This window comes from Orbicella franksi, chromosome 3 (assembly GCF_964199315.1).
Source record: "Orbicella franksi chromosome 3, jaOrbFran1.1, whole genome shotgun sequence".
NCBI classification, from domain to species: Eukaryota; Metazoa; Cnidaria; class Anthozoa; order Scleractinia; family Merulinidae; genus Orbicella; species Orbicella franksi.
Genome location: NC_138147.1, coordinates 7860144 through 7875750, shown reverse-complemented (window position 1 = coordinate 7875750; position 15607 = coordinate 7860144). Strand labels below are relative to the sequence as shown.

The following is a 15607-nucleotide window of genomic DNA, read 5'->3' as shown; positions in this document are numbered from 1 at the left end:
AAAAATAACGACGTTATTTTTCGGCGTAGACAAGCGACAGCCGGATTTGCCAGTACTGCTGTTCTAACCAAATTAAGAATGAAATGCATTTCTTATTTCATTGTGACCGATACAATAATATTAGACAAGTCACAAATGACATCATCAAGAAATATCCAAAATTTGATTCCTTTAATAGTAGTAGTAACAATCTTTTATCAGGAAGCTCCATCACTAAAAGTGGTTTACATAGAGGTCCTAATACTAGATATATACTATATAATGATACAATTAAAATCTATAAATTAGAGCTAAGACCGAAATAAATAAATATATTATTTATTAATAACACAGGGAAAACAGTATTTCTATTTAACGATGCTGACACTTTTATTAGTAAAAAACCAGGTTACTTTACGTATGAAGCACTACAAATAAGAGAACTTTGTAACCCTAGAACTTAAAATGAAGAATCTTGTAACTAATTATGTTCATTTTTCTTTCCTGTTGCTGTTGTAATTTGTTTCGTTTCTGAATTTTTGATTTAGCGATTCTGTATTTAGGTAACACCATCTATGTGGGAATACCAATAAATTGTTGTTGTTAAATTGTTGTTGTTGGATAACGCAGGACCGTAACCAGGATTTTCAAAGAGGAGGAGGGGGGGGGGGGGGACACTGTGTCAAAGTGAGGCTACTCACCAGATTTTCATGTCGATCTCCACACCTGTTGTAGGTTGTTGTGGGGGGGGGGGGGGGGGTCACTGGCACCCCAGGAATTTCCTCCTAGGTACGCCCTTGTAACGTTATCCACGGGATAAATCGCTATCCACTGGAGAAGTGTTAAGAAAGCCAATCACGCTATCCGCTGGATATGGTTTGTTGCAGCCGCATTTAATTGTTATTTTTTCCGTTTGTGCGTGCATTCTTTCGTGATCATCGCATTCTTTTCGTTTATCTCGCTTTCACGTTATCGATGTTCTGTTAGGTTTTTTCGCATAATTTTGCTTTGTTTCAGTCCCCTTTTGTATGCGTCTTTCTAGTTTATTTGCGCATTTTCTTCGCGACGCTACCGTCTTCTCGTCTCGTTTACCGCCCTGCCGTTTTCCTTTTTTACGTGTACCTCAGCTTCCTAGTCATACAACGTTTGTAAGTATCGTCTACCTTCGGCTCGTTATTTCTGTTTCTTTTATTGTATTCGTCTATAACTTGTAATTTATTTTGTTTGTAGCAACCGCTCCCTTTTCATCGCTTCTGTTCGCACTCGTTAAATTGTACATTTCGTCTTAACGGTTAAAGGCCAAGTAGCGTGTTGGACGTTGACTACAATATCGTTATCCACCTTTCGAACAACCCGGGCCGGTGTTTTTTTTTTTGTTTTTTGTTTTCCTCATGTTGTTATGTTTATGCTGTTATGTTGCTATTATGCCACTATGTCAGCATGTTCACACGCAAACAGCAAACATGACGTCATAATGTCCTTCTTATGTCGTTATGTCGTTTGTGTGAACTAGGAGAACTAGGCCTAGGATACCGAAGTTTCTGGAGGACCTGGAGACACAATTTGCTCTGAGACTTCTATTTCGAAAAAGAATTATAATAATCATAAGAAGACGAAGAAGAAGACGAAGAAGAAGACGAAGAAGAAGAAGACGAAGAAGAAGAAGAAGAAGAAGAAGAAGAAGAAGAAGAAGAAGAAGAAGAAGAAGAAGAGCAAGTAACAGAATTAGAGAAGTAAAAAAATTCGGTAAGGTTTTTACTTCGAGCATGAAAGACTCACGGTACAAAAACGAATCATTCTACATTGATTTTTTTACTTACACCCTTGATCTCGAATTATCCATACTGTCGTATCTTTGAGAAATGTTTGCACTGTTGTTTCGGTACAACATGATTTAATTTCGCGGAGCAGTTGATCACGATCGGTGTGAACTGAATATGTGTCGTGAGGGCCCTGCTAACCCCGAGAGTTTTTTAGGAGAAACATGTACCGGAATCAAATATAAGGGAGAAACACTCCCGTGATGAAAACAATTATAGACCTCGACGGCTGGCAAAGGCAAAATTGACCAGGGTTTCTTATTGTTAAAGCTGCAAATCTGCAACATGTTCTTCAAAAAGAAAAATCATCGCGATTTTTCCATATCGGGTTTTTTCGTAATTATCAATACAAAATTCAAGGCGATGTCGATTCATAAAGCTGAACGAAGCAACGAAGGTAAGACGATCCAAAAAGTCTCTTTTGCAATCTGGGGATGAATTTTCTGTACTGACAAATTAGAAAAATTCTGCCGCGAAAAAACCAAGCTGAATGAGCGCAGGGGGATGGCTGTAAAAGAAAATGAAGCCGAACTGACGATAAAAGGGCAGTAAAGGAATTGGAAACGATGTCAGTATTAATACTAATGTTAATACATTGGAACTCTTGCGTACGTATCAAAAAATGGCCCATTGTAGTGAGTCAAATTCGTCCAAACAAAAGCCTTATGTTGTTTGTTGCGCTTAGGGAATTGTGCCGAGATTCCACGAAGATGGATTTGAAATCGTCGCAAAATTGTCGGCGTGTCAAATTAGCGGCATTAGGGGAGAGGGGTTTGGAAAGTTGCACATTAAGGTGCTGTTAATACAGGGGTACTCGGGGGAGAAAATGCGCTTCAGTATGCTTAATTGGTTTCTCAGTCAATATGTTTTGTGCATCAGCGAACCAGTTGTTTAAAAATTTATGAACACTATAAGGATGATTCGATGTTAAAAACCTTTACGAACTATACTCGGCGCGAGAACGAGAGGGAAAAAAAAAAAACAAACAAAACTCAATCTTTTTTTTTTCTTGAGGATCTTTTTAATCTTTTTAAGGGTTTTCAATGGTGAGATAAGCGGAAATATTCCGTAATGTAACATGTCTTAAGCGTTTTTTTCTAAGTACATACCGAATAGCCCTTTGGAAGTATGTAATAAGGTTTATTATTATTGTTATTCACCCCAAGCAAGAAACCTGGAAATGCTGAATTCTTTTATACGATTTTTGATCAGTTGATAATAGCGCGCAGCACAACGCCACAAAACAAAGAAGCTCAGTATCGATGGTTTGACTTGGTCAAGAGTTGTGAATTTTAAAACTAACTTGCCTTACTCGTAAGAAAAGAAAGAACAGAAAAGGCTTTGTGTACGAAAACTCGCGCTTTGGACTAGAAAAATCGCCCGACTAAGCCGTTGGATTGAAAAAGGATCAATGTGATCGTTCTCATTGAGTCTTAAAACAAAAGCATCGGTTGCTGACGCGGCTCTTAAAAAAAGAGGTGTTAGTTTTAAAACTATCACGCTTTCACTTTCGTAACGTAAAAGAAAAGAAATCCTTTTTCGTGTTGTAGAAAACATTTTCAGTCTCTGCAATTCTCTGCTTTAGCAACGTCCGTTCAGCATTTGCTTGTTGAAGCTGAGCTAGGACTTCATTCAGCTGAGTAATAATGGAGTTGTGCTGAATTCTCAAATAGTGGTTCTCTTCCCGAAGACGCCTTATTTCGGCCTCATAAACCTCTGTAAGAGAGGGCTGTATCTGTGCCGGTGCGCAACTCTGTGCTCGATTGTGTTGAAAATGAGTTACACCCGGACGTTTCTCTAGTTTTCATCATTTGTGTCTTGTGTTCATTCATGGATAACTTGAACAAAGCGATTGCTTTTAATAGAATGCCGATTGCATCAAATGAAACAGAAAACAAAGAAGAAGAAGAAGAAGAAAAAAAATCCCCCACACACATAAGATCGGCCCTAAGTCTGCGAAAAATACTTGAAAGGCGGGTTTATTTTTAAAACTAAGGGTAGTATTTTAACACCTATTGGCCTTGGTAATCTTGAGAACGTATCAAAGCAAATAAAGAGGCGCGCGCGCGAACTCACATCGCTTGAAACTTGACAATGGATCATTTTTATCAAGGAGGTGAGAAAATAACCATCTATTGTTTTATTCGTTCCTGTTTAAGTGACCGCATTTATCAGTTTCAAATAATGCGTATTGATCAATATCTAAAAATATTGCTGCCTTGTTTGCGCGAAGTACTTGTGCCATTAAATACCTAAATACCTGTCTGGTCTACGTTCCTCCCCGAGGCTTCGGGGAAGGAGCGCGAGCTCCTTTCCCGAACAGCGGCTGGTAATGGAGCCTACTAATTCGGCCGTGGTTTAAACCCGCTTTAAATACTTTGCTAACATTTGCGTTGTCATTGGGTGTTTACTTTTGGGGTGTCCTTTCGTAATTCATTATTGTTGAAATCAATGTGTCGGCTTATTTTAACAGCGATGGGAATAAATGCGAGTAGCGTGAGTCCATGTTCCGACATGCATTCGAGTGTAAGCCATAACGTAATAAAGATCGTCGCTGGAATAAAGTGACGTGTAGTTATTCATATCGCAAAGAACTCAAACTTATCTCGGTTTCTGCTTTTTGTTTTAGTTTTGTCTTTTTTTTTCCAGAGGTTGTAAAAGCCCGTCAATATAGTTTCAGAGCGCTACGAACACAAACCAAGATCCTATTCTAACAATGTAAGATCTGAAACCGAGCTGCCTGTCAATTTTACGGAATGAGAAATTTTCATTGATCGGTATGTAGCTGTGGATTCTATTTTTTACCCAACATGGCGGACATTGGTTTGCGTTCTCGTCCCAAAGCCACGCGTTTGTATTTGACGAAAATGAACCGGTATCGAGAATCCCGTTTATTCCGAGCTTGCGTATACCGTTATGTCGTTTATGCTCAGTGTTCCCTTTCATGCTGGTGTTTTTGTATATGCGCCAGTGAAAAGCAACCTTGAGTGCCCTTTCAGCACGTGCCGCTGTACGAGCAATCTGTTTGTACGTGCAAGTTTGCTTCGTTCAAGTGCTTAGACGGTCAGATTGGATTAAAAGGTCAACAATTGCATTGCGTATATACTTGAAGGATCTAATGGGATGATACATATAGACTGACAGGCCTCTGTGGTGTGTTTCCAGCCCAGGAGGGAAAATACTCAGCCGGGCTTAATCAAAACATTCCCATGTGCCAAAACTATTAAAGGCTTAAAAAATTCCATGCCTGAAAAATGTCTGAAAACACCAAAAAGGTTAAAATGTTAACAAAAATGTTATGTCATGTATGCATGTACGTCTACGATATGTTTCCATGATCTTTCCATCTCTTACAAGGTAAATTGTTGAAATACAACTGTCGAGTTAACCAAAACAAATTAACTATTTATAAACAGGAACAATATGAAACATAGCGCAAAATTATTTTAGGTTAATTCAAAACCCGAAACAATCATAACTCATAATTAACCCCTTATACTGCGGCATGTCTAATGAATTATTTTGCACAAAATTCTAGAAGTAACGTTAACTGAAACTTCTGCAAAAATCACACTACCCCAAAGACTGGCTCCCCCCTATATCAATTTAAGGCCCCAAATATCTCAAAAACTTGGATTAAATACCGCCCCCCCCCCAAAAAAAAAGAATACCAAAAAATACCAAAAAACAAAAACAAAAACAAAAACAAAAACAAAGAAACTTTCGCATCTCCACATCACTTTAAATCCGAGGACTCCGCAGCTTGTCAAGCATGTAAACCACGGATGAACGAAGGACCACCGAGCTAGAGTGTTGTTGTCGCAATCTTTTAACGCAACACTTATGCACCCTTTGGTTTTCAAGCAAACATCATTTTCAAAAGGAATTTACCCAATGTTGATTTGTTTCTAATGAAGGAGGCTCTTTAATCCGCCACACACGCGCGAAACTAGTCGGTAATCAGAAAATAATTTGTTATTTTAATTGTCATCGACGAACTTGTTTGGTCGTGGTCATATTAGCCATAAAAATCTTTGCTTGTACTGTTAAGGCGAAGATTATGTGCAGGACAGTTTTCAGCTCAGAAAGTATTGTTTCCCAAGTTCTAATTTCTAACTTACGATGAAAACCTGAGAATTTTTTCGTATTAGATCAGTCAATTTGGTGCAGAATCAAGAGGAGACGACTTGAGAAGCGTCGGCTTGAACAAACTGTTGACAACCATTTTCGGTATGGTATTCTAAGATAACAGACAGTAATGCAGCCAATTTTTGTGAAGGAAAGTGTCGTTACACTTATTTAGAATGCGTGCGGATTTTTTTTTTTAGCGTAAACAGGCACGATGTGTGCGTGTGGGGATTAGTAATTCTGTTTTCCTCAGTGTAAAATTAACTCTATGATTTGAGAGACACACATTACTCTGAATCATTGCTCAATCCGGCTTCTTTACCTGATCGGTTTTCTTCAAGCCAGACGGGGACGAAAGTTTCGTAACCGCAAAAAAGAAAAAATATATGAAATTTATTTCAACAATGACCAATTTTGTTTACATTTGTAGCTGCTTTCAAAACAGTTATCAATTTGTAGCAGATCTAAAGACTAACTAAAAACAAAGCTTAATATTTGTTGGGTCCCTTGAAAAGCCGGCGTTTTCAAATTCCTCCAGTTTGTAAGCTCCGTTTTCGTGACGGATTAGAGTGGACGGTAGGCCTGTACAGGCCGGCAAATGATCCCCGCATCGCAAGTGATCACCAAATTGCACCGTAAACGATTCCAGACCGGAAATGGTCGCCTCGCCATAAAAGATTGAAGAGTGAGGACTCAGGAATTTGGACAGTGGATTTAAAATTTATGTACAGGGAAAAGTTCTATGCGGTTATAATTAGATGGCAGAGGTATCTTGGAAGCCGATTCATGTTTCTTTTTGCAGTGCTTCCCCTAAACGAAAAATTTGTACAGTCGACACAAGTCAATTTTGTATTTTTCGCGGTACGTTTCACGTTTTTTATTGCTGCTCTTATGCCTGAGATGCTTGTCTTTCCTTCACCGAAGAAAATATATATGTATCCATCCATAGACTTTTCATGGAGTCCACGCCATTCCTAACTTTTTGCGGTGGAATCAGTTCCGGTCCTGGGGCCCGTTTCTTGAAGGTCCCGAAAAGTTTTCGCACCCGGTAAGCCGTTGCAAAATCTCAAAACTTATGGTTGCAGAGCTGTTTTATTCATATATTCTTAATATAAACAGAGGTTCCATTCCGTACAAGAAGTTTCAGGCGTACGCACCTCTCTGTCTTTAAATACCAATTAACTAAAAATGGCTTTTCGGGCCCGAAAAGTTTACGGGGCTTTCGAGAAACAGGCCCCTGGGCTAATTTGCGGTCCAATTTAGGGATCATCTACGGGCCTGTACAGGCCTAACCGTAGAAATAAAGCTGCATTTGCGAATTTCTCCGGCGTAGTGTGGGCGGGGGTCAACTGATGAGACGGTTTCTCTTAACAATAACAAACTGCAAAACTTCTAAAACCTCCGCGTGCAAAATTATTCACCTACTACACAGGAAGGTAAAATGAACATGCTTTCTTTCTTGGCCAATATCTTTATGTGCAATTTTGAAGAGAAACTCAAGAACATTTTAGACTCTAGATGTCAAGGAACTTTCATAGACAGTACCACTGAAAAAAGCGGTATTTTAATATCTTTCATTGAAATTAGTTTTCACACGCTAAGCTATTATCCACATTTACGGACCCCTGATGACTTAAAAGTTATTGAAACACCTTGGTCAGCATAATTATTACTAATCAGTTCTAGTTGCCCCAAGTTGCATCACAAATTTATTGATGGCCCTATACGCTACCAAATTTTATGTTAACTACTTGATCTGCATGTCCTTGATTCAGCATCATGTGGCCACAGAAATACAAGTGGCGAGATACCTGTAGCACACACTGTCAGTTATGCTGATAAGTCCTGATGTAAACTTGTTAAACCGGCTTAGCTTTATCGTTTGTTGGACTTAGATCCTTAATACCTCTAAGAGTCTCAAAGTATCAAGAGTTTTCTAGCAATAACATGAAAGCACTGCTTGATAGCATTCATTCAGAATGGCCGTCAGTCACACATTAGGGTTTTATTCACAAACTATAAGTTAGAGCTGGTCACCATGAACAGCATACTAAAGTACCACGTGAAAGAACTGTTCAGTAGCTTTCATTTGAACCTGGGATTTTTGCTCGTGCAATGCTAAATCAAGCGATGCGACAACAAGCGAGTCATTCCGCGTTAAGTGGTCCGCTGTTTTATCAAAAGTAGGGCCTTTAATAATCCACGTTTGTCGGCATAACTCTGGTGTGATTGGCAGTAGGTATCTGTTAAGGTGTACTGTAGTTTTAGTTTACAAAAACTTTTGCAACACTGTATGTATTTATGGTCATGCAAGTAAAGCTAGTTGTTGTTGTAAAGCGATTTCTGTTAATCTGCCAAAGTAACCAGCTATTATGATTTGATTTCTCTTTTTACGCGCAATTGTTGCAAGTCACATAGTGTCCAACGCTTTAAAAAGAAGAAAGAAAACGCAGAAGAGAAATATGTCTACAACCCTTGTGACTGTGGGAAAACAAATCATACTGACAAACATTATAAATGTTTTTTCGTGTAACAGCAGGAATTTGCTCACTTGAAATAATAAAGTGAAGGTTTTTTTTCCTATCTCTGAAGATCCAAGTTTAGTTATTACGCATATATGTTTAGACGAAACAGTTCGCCGGCCTTGGCATGTTCCATGCGACAATTGTGAGTACAAGTGCAAAACGATTGAGAAATTGACCGAAATAATGACAATCTGTCGGCGTATGAGACTGGACAGGTATTAAAAAGAGATTAATTAATCAGGTCAACTACTCAAAAACAATGTGTGACCGATCATATACTGAGAAACTGAAATGTAAATATTCATATAACGTTGAGGACTGAAATACTTTATCGGCCGATCGAGATGAACTTTCTGGGTACGTAGAAGTCGTTTTGAATGAAATTTGGCCGAAATTTTTATATATACAGGGATCAAAATTTTATTGCGATTCCGGAAAGGCCGACGTTACTAGCTCAAGTTAAGTTTATTTTTCCGCTGTTTTGTTCCCTTAATTTGTTGCGATTCCACCGATGGACCTGAAGACATTAACAAGAAATCTAACATAGGTAAACAAACGAATGAACTGTAGTTCTAGAAAGACAAAATACTTTGATAAGTAATCATTATTCTTTCATGTGATCGGAATTTTTGTCTTCCATTGCGGATACTGTCTAACCCCAGAATCTGTCGCTGAAATATAATCAGTGTCATTCTTTTAAGCTTTCGCTGTTTTTTCAAAAGTACCATAAATTAATCCTGGAACCAGATCAAGGAATGGGCATTTTTTTCCCCGCATTTTTAAATCTGGGACCCTGGTGGGATGTGCATGACATAAGCTCTATAAACGGTGATGGAAATTGAATGACGGAAATGCAGCATCATACAGCACTTAACAAAACGGAAGTGCTTGAAAATAATTGTTATACTGCTGTTAGAAAATGAAGTGGCCCCATATTTTTTCTAAGAGCTCGTGCATTTGGATAGATAATAAAAATTATATTGAAGGTAAAACTTCTTAGCATTTCCTCTAGAATGAAAAGCTGTTTGAGCGATGCGAAAGGCAGCGGTATCGTTTGATATACGCGCCCACTCCCCTCTCAATCCGAGTGGGTGGCAAGCTGCATACCATGATGTTTTTAAAACAAGACCAAGATGAGGTGAAGAAAAGAAGATAGTCCGATTAGGCGTATTAAAATTCCTATACTGGCTAAAAAAACTCAGTCTAAAAAAACGAAGTACGAAATCTGAAGAGAAACGTTCCTGGTGTCAGTTTGCTGGCAATCACTGCTTGATCGTCGCCCGGCTTGTCTGGGTTATAAGAAACAGTATCTGCCCTTCAGGGTAGGCTCGCTGCGGGCTAGCACTAGGTTCTTTTCATTTCTTTTGCTGCCGTGCTCGCTGCAATTCGTAAATCGGATCAAATCGGCCGATATGAGCAGTTTATTTTTAATGGTAACGTTTTCAGTACTAATTGCTTTAAACATGATAATGGCCTCGTTTTGTTTATTATTGCTTTAAGATTGAGTGATGTGAACTTTTCTCACCGTTCTGTTTACATTTCTAGCTGTTCGTAACCATCTTGTGCGTAACACTCTTTCCGAGTAATGTCCTGGCGCGTGGATTAAGAAGCGAAAGAAACTCCAACACGACAAGATCGAGCGCAGATCGCAGCTCTCACAAGTTTCAAACAATTCAGCCTCGGAAGCAAGCGCCTAGAAATAGAAGACCTGAAGTTCACGTAAAGGAACGAGGACCCATAAAGTTAACGAAATTCCCAACAAACAGCAAGCGAGTTCGGCTGTTTGGTCGTGTAGGATTGTTCCTTCACTGCAACGTTAATGGCACAGTTTCAGGCTCGTTAAATCAGTTGAGTATGTTTGGTGAGTGTGTTAGTTCATGATTTAATTGCCTTACGACTAAATATTTCGTAATTCTTTCTCAGTCCAACTCAGGACGGTGGGAATTCTTTTTTAACTATAAAGAATAGGTCCGCGGCGTGTGCAAAGTAATTTTCATTTAATTTCCTATCTGGTCTGACAAGCTCTTTAAATAGCGACGGACATTTGACAGGAAAGCAGAATTAAATAGGATGTCAAAACCGCAGAAAAATGACAGCTTTTCGAAATTTTGTGATGACAAAAACCGTCGGAGATAAAGTGCCCCGTAAACCACATGAAAAAAAAAAAAAAATGAACACCGAAGTAGCTGACAGCACCTGCAACAATTTACCTCTCCCAGCAGCAGCAGCAGTAGCGACCCGGTCTTTGTACTGTACACGTGCTATTGAAAATCAGGCCGGCTGACTAAGCGAAATGAATCACAACAAAGCAAGCAAGATTCATGGAAAGCCGGTGGGGACCGGGGGAGGGCTGACAGACATCACTGCATGAATTGGAAGCTCGTTCTCATGCTCAAGTGTTTGGCTCGGAGTGGTCAAGTAAAACCACGATAAATGACCTTCTGCCAGAAGAGGCAGAATTGCCTCTCCGAAAGATGGCTTTCATGAAGCGTAAATAAACTGGTCGTTACCCACAGAAGATCAGACTCATAGAGCAAGTTCAATGCATAACTTATGAACATTAAAAATATCCGTCGTGATACTATGCTAACTTATAAATAAATATCTATATATAGCACCGACGGATATAAAGGGCTTAGGCGCATCAAATCTATTATTACTTGTGATTTATTGGCAACGTTGTATAAGTATTTAAATGTCTGCTGCTTGGGAGGCAAGCATTCATCATAATCTAATTTGTTTTCAGGTATTAATTGACGACAGGATAGTTGTTCAAAACTTTATCTATATCCTCTTCATAGACACTTCGAAAACGTAAAGACGCGGCCGTCATTTTGTTAACAACCGCGCCGGCACTGTTAGGCTACTCACTATCTACAATGGAATAAATAACAAGAAGCGTGGCCAATAAGAGAACGGCATCTGTGATAGAACGCTTCATAGTAGATTTATACTTCTTATAAATAGTTCCTATGAATTGTTCCATGAATTCTGACTAGTGGGGGATAAGATCATTCCGCACAGATCGAAGTTCTCCGTTGGATAGAAAAAGCAGGCATAGAGATTCATCGATTACTGATTTGATTTACAGACCCTTTATTATCTATGGAGACAGTACTATCGTGCTATTGTTTTTCGATTCCATCGAAGTTATCTCGAACAGAAGTTGCTTCGTACATTCCACTTTGCATACTGCCAATTTTGATGAGCATTTTCGCGCCCAGTACAACCCATTTTGGGACTAATTGCGTCGGCTAGGGGTAAATTGCCGTTAGAGAACACTGTACATAAACAAATAAAAAAGCGAAAAAGCAAAATTTATTGCACGGATATTGACGAACTGGACAGCGGTCAAAGTTCTAATTTGCCGAATGTATATTCTCACTTCTTGAAGTATTTGTTATTCGAAGGACAGGTAAACATGATGTTACATTCTTGCAATTCAAGTGGCATTTTTTTGTCTGTGCTGTGTTCAGACGCCCTTTAAAACTCAAAGGCCTTACCGCATCGGACAAAATTCTTTAGAATTTTCTAGCGTTTGTCCTGCCAGGAGCACCGCTGCGGCCGGGACTGACACAAAACAAAAAATCTGTATGAAACCGGATGTCTTAGGGAGAGAGATTTCCTCAACAAGAGAGCCACAGCACTATCAATAACATTAATTTTATTACATTAATTATTTGCCTTTTTCCGGTGATCTGAGGATTTACTGCTGAATTCGCTCTTGAGAAATTTTACCAAACCATCAAGAGCCTATAAGTGGTTTAATTTGAAACCATTCCAGAGAGATTCAAATGACAAACACCCTGGCGGCCATGTTAGATGATAAGAATGCTTCTTTAATGGTACCTCCATGCGATCCAACGTGCCTGCGATGACGTCAGTTGCAAACGAGCTACTATCATCGTCGTGTCCGTTTGTACTTTGCGTAAATCAGTTTACGCACACAAAAATGTGCTAGCTTGTTGGCTCAACATTTCTCGAGGCTTAGAAGGAAAATATTCAGCTGGTAAAAAAGAAATGCGCTGTCTGCGTGACTTCTAAGCCACGGACTTACAGATTAATAAGCAGTGGTGTACAAATCATTTTCTCCTTGTATTTTGCAGTCAAGTTCGAACTTCAATCCTTTGGTCCAAGCATTGTCCGTATCCGGAGCATTGAAACTGGAAATTTTCTAGCGATCGATTCTAAAGGAGTGCTTCAGACAAAAGTAAGTAAACTGTTGACTTGTACATTAAGCTGGAAGATTGGTAAGTTCGCTGATTGGGGACAATTAGGGGCTGTTTGCATGATGCTTGTAAGTCATGTCCAGCGGTTTGAGTTCCGCTTGCCTCGTCAGTGATTCTGAATTCGTTTCCATAGCATCAACACAAATGAGTCACTGAGAATAACTCGATCTTTTGCATGTTAACATTTCACCACCACGCCTGGCTTTCGATAGTGTAGCAGCTCTCGTAAGCTTGTAATTCAATTTGTCGTCATTGCAGCAGCCGTTACCGTTTTGGGGCTAGGGGGCATTGTTTCTGTTGTTTGTTCTGTTGTCCTCTCAAAGGGTTTCAAGCCATTCATGTGAGACCTTACGAGAGCTGCTTTATCGCGAACACATTCCCAAAGCAGCAAAGAGAAAAAGAATCGGCCAATTTCAATTCTAACTTGGTTCGGGGGCTTAGGGGAGTAAAAGATGTAAAACAAAAGTCTCGCGAATATTTTCTGCATTTAACAACCGCTTCTTTTTCTTCTACAGAAAAATGCAACGGACGAGTGTTTATTTTATCAAAACCACGAAGAGAATCTCTTTGTATCGTTTGCGTCGTTCAAGTATTACATGAACGAACATTACGACATGTTCATTAGCATAAAAAAGAATGGAGAAGTGAAACAAGCTACTTCTACGCTTCCAGGACAGGACGCCGTTCAATTTATCGCTCTCAATGCTGATAATTGGCGATTTGCAAGACTTGATGGAATTCTCGGTTAAAAACAAAAAGCAACAGGCAATTGTAGAGACAGCGGGACGATTTTGGCTTCGAGCACGCCATGAGTTATCATGGGAAAGATAAATTACGATCGACTCCACGAAAACGCGCGCCGATTACAAGCTCGTCCTGGCCGACTATTCCTGGGTTCTAGAGAATGTTCGTGAATTGTCTAGCGCGCGCGAATGGTTTATAATATTGCCGCTTTTCGCTTGTTATCAAATTGTTTGCAGTCTGAAACAGAGCGTGTGTTAAAGCTATTTTCAATTTAGTAGGTAGTTGTGTTCTTATTAAATAAGTTTCGTTGATTTTCTCTTTTTGATCATTTAATCGTTATTTACTATTTCAGTAACGTTTTTACCACTAACAGACCGATAGTTTGATTGTATTCAATTCGTTTGAGACAAAATACCTTAGCTAGAGGACATTATATCCTTGTTAATGAGCGAAAACATACGAATGCGAAAAATAAGATATGGCTGATGTCCCTTTAACTGGAACATCAGCCATATGGGGTAACTGTGTTTAAAGCCCGAATAGTCATAAAATAGTAAAATAATTTATCCCTTTAACGAAGAATCTAGTCGGAGGATGAGGGAGGGGATTCAGGGATTCCAACGCTCATCCATTCCCGTCCAAATTTCGAAGAAGAATATACTAAAATAATAGCAACAGTAGACATTTATTTGCAATCACGTGGGAATGTACACCGGGGAATGGTCTACTGTGTGTAAGTTTGGAGTCCCACCCTTCCACCTCTCCTCCCCATATCGACCATTTCCTGGGATCCAACCTTAACCCTGGTCTTATGTGATTAGGTTTATTACTCCAGCTTTTTCTTAATGACAACGAGCTTTTATTCAATTTTCATTTTGAACCGTGGCAATTGAACTTTATTCCCAACAACTCGTGATATTGAGCTCAGCTTATGACCATAAAAATAAATAAATAAATAAATAAATAAATAATGGTGCAATTGACGCTTTTAAAAAAAACATTATTAAACTGCATATCTTTGTGGTATTTACAGTCTTAACATTTATTTTATTTGGCTTGATTTTTATTTGAAATATAGATAAAGCACAGTCAAACTCCGTTACACTCGTCTCACTTGTTTCAGTGTAGACACTGTAGGGATCGACTTCATATAGTCATTCGCATTCCGTCGTGCGTCCATATTATACCAATCAGACGCCTAGAAAAGCCATCTTGGGCTTCGGATTGGTTAGTCTGCTCGCATAGAATGCGAATCAATTTAAAGAGGTCTTTTCTGCAGTCGAAATGAAGCCTTGGAGCTGACTGGTTCGTAGCTGCCGGAGCTTATTCCGGTTTCTGTTGCATGAAGCGGCTAGAGGGCGACTAGCATCCCTTCCATCCCTGGACGGGATGCTAGTCCATCGCAGGTCACTCCCCGCAATTTGTTAGGTTTCTTCAACAATTTTCCGTTACCCATTTATACTCCTGGGTGGAGAGAGGCACTGTGGGAGCTAAGTGTCTCGCCCAAGAACACAATACAGTGTCCCCAGCCAGGGCTCGAACCCGGATCGCTCGATCCGGGGACGAGCGCACCAACCATGAGGTCACCGCGCCTCCTTTCCGTAATTGGGTTAAGGCAAAATTCACGAAGTAAGCACTTAAACCACTACCTGAGAAAACTGAGGAGGCGTTTTTATAGCGGGGTTTGAATTTACTGCTTGAACTTCTAGCCTGCGATACAAAGAGCCACTGAAGTTATGTACAGGAGTTAGGCTTACATTGAAAAAGAGATAAATATCCTACCTATAGTTTATATAGTTTAAAAGATCTACGAGAGAAGGTCATCCCCTGTTAAAAAACATCGACGGTTGAGAGATTTTCGACAAAGCGGTAAAGGGCAGAGTAAAGTAAGAGCTAACTACAATTCAGATAACTTTAGCCACTTTTCTAACTGTTTGCCTTTTTGTGCATGTTATGAGAAATACGATATATTAATGAATAAGTTGCGGACCACCGCGGAACACATATACCGATGTTCCACGGCCTAATTCATTTGCGCGGATGCGAGGCGTCGTTATTTCTTGAAGAGAACATTTTCCGAGGAGTTTTGAAAACCTATTTTGAGCAGTTTTCACTTGACAGTCGAAAGTAATTCGCGTTTGCATTGGTTTTGCATCAGTACGCTGCGCGATTGGCTTAAAAA

General features: G+C 39.5%; 1 protein-coding gene across 2 annotated transcripts; it reads left to right on the top strand.

The window, feature by feature from the left end:
• The first annotated feature begins 1498 nt into the window (after positions 1–1498).
• On the top strand, positions 1499–14366 carry LOC145482997 (fibroblast growth factor 1-like). Of its 2 annotated transcripts, XM_081461621.1 has the most exons (4): positions 9435–9885; positions 9998–10313; positions 12559–12662; positions 13197–14366. In XM_081461621.1, the coding sequence occupies exons 1-4, from the start codon at positions 9865–9867 to the stop codon at positions 13428–13430; spliced, it is 675 nt and encodes a 224-aa protein (XP_081317747.1). In that variant the 5' UTR covers positions 9435–9864; the 3' UTR covers positions 13431–14366. The 2 variants fall into 2 exon arrangements, 1 of the variants encoding a protein (XP_081317747.1); XR_014048859.1 differs by lacking the exons at positions 9435–9885; positions 12559–12662; positions 13197–14366 and adding an exon at positions 1499–1725 and having other exon boundaries at positions 9998–10093.
• Positions 14367–15607: the final 1241 nt, after the last annotated feature.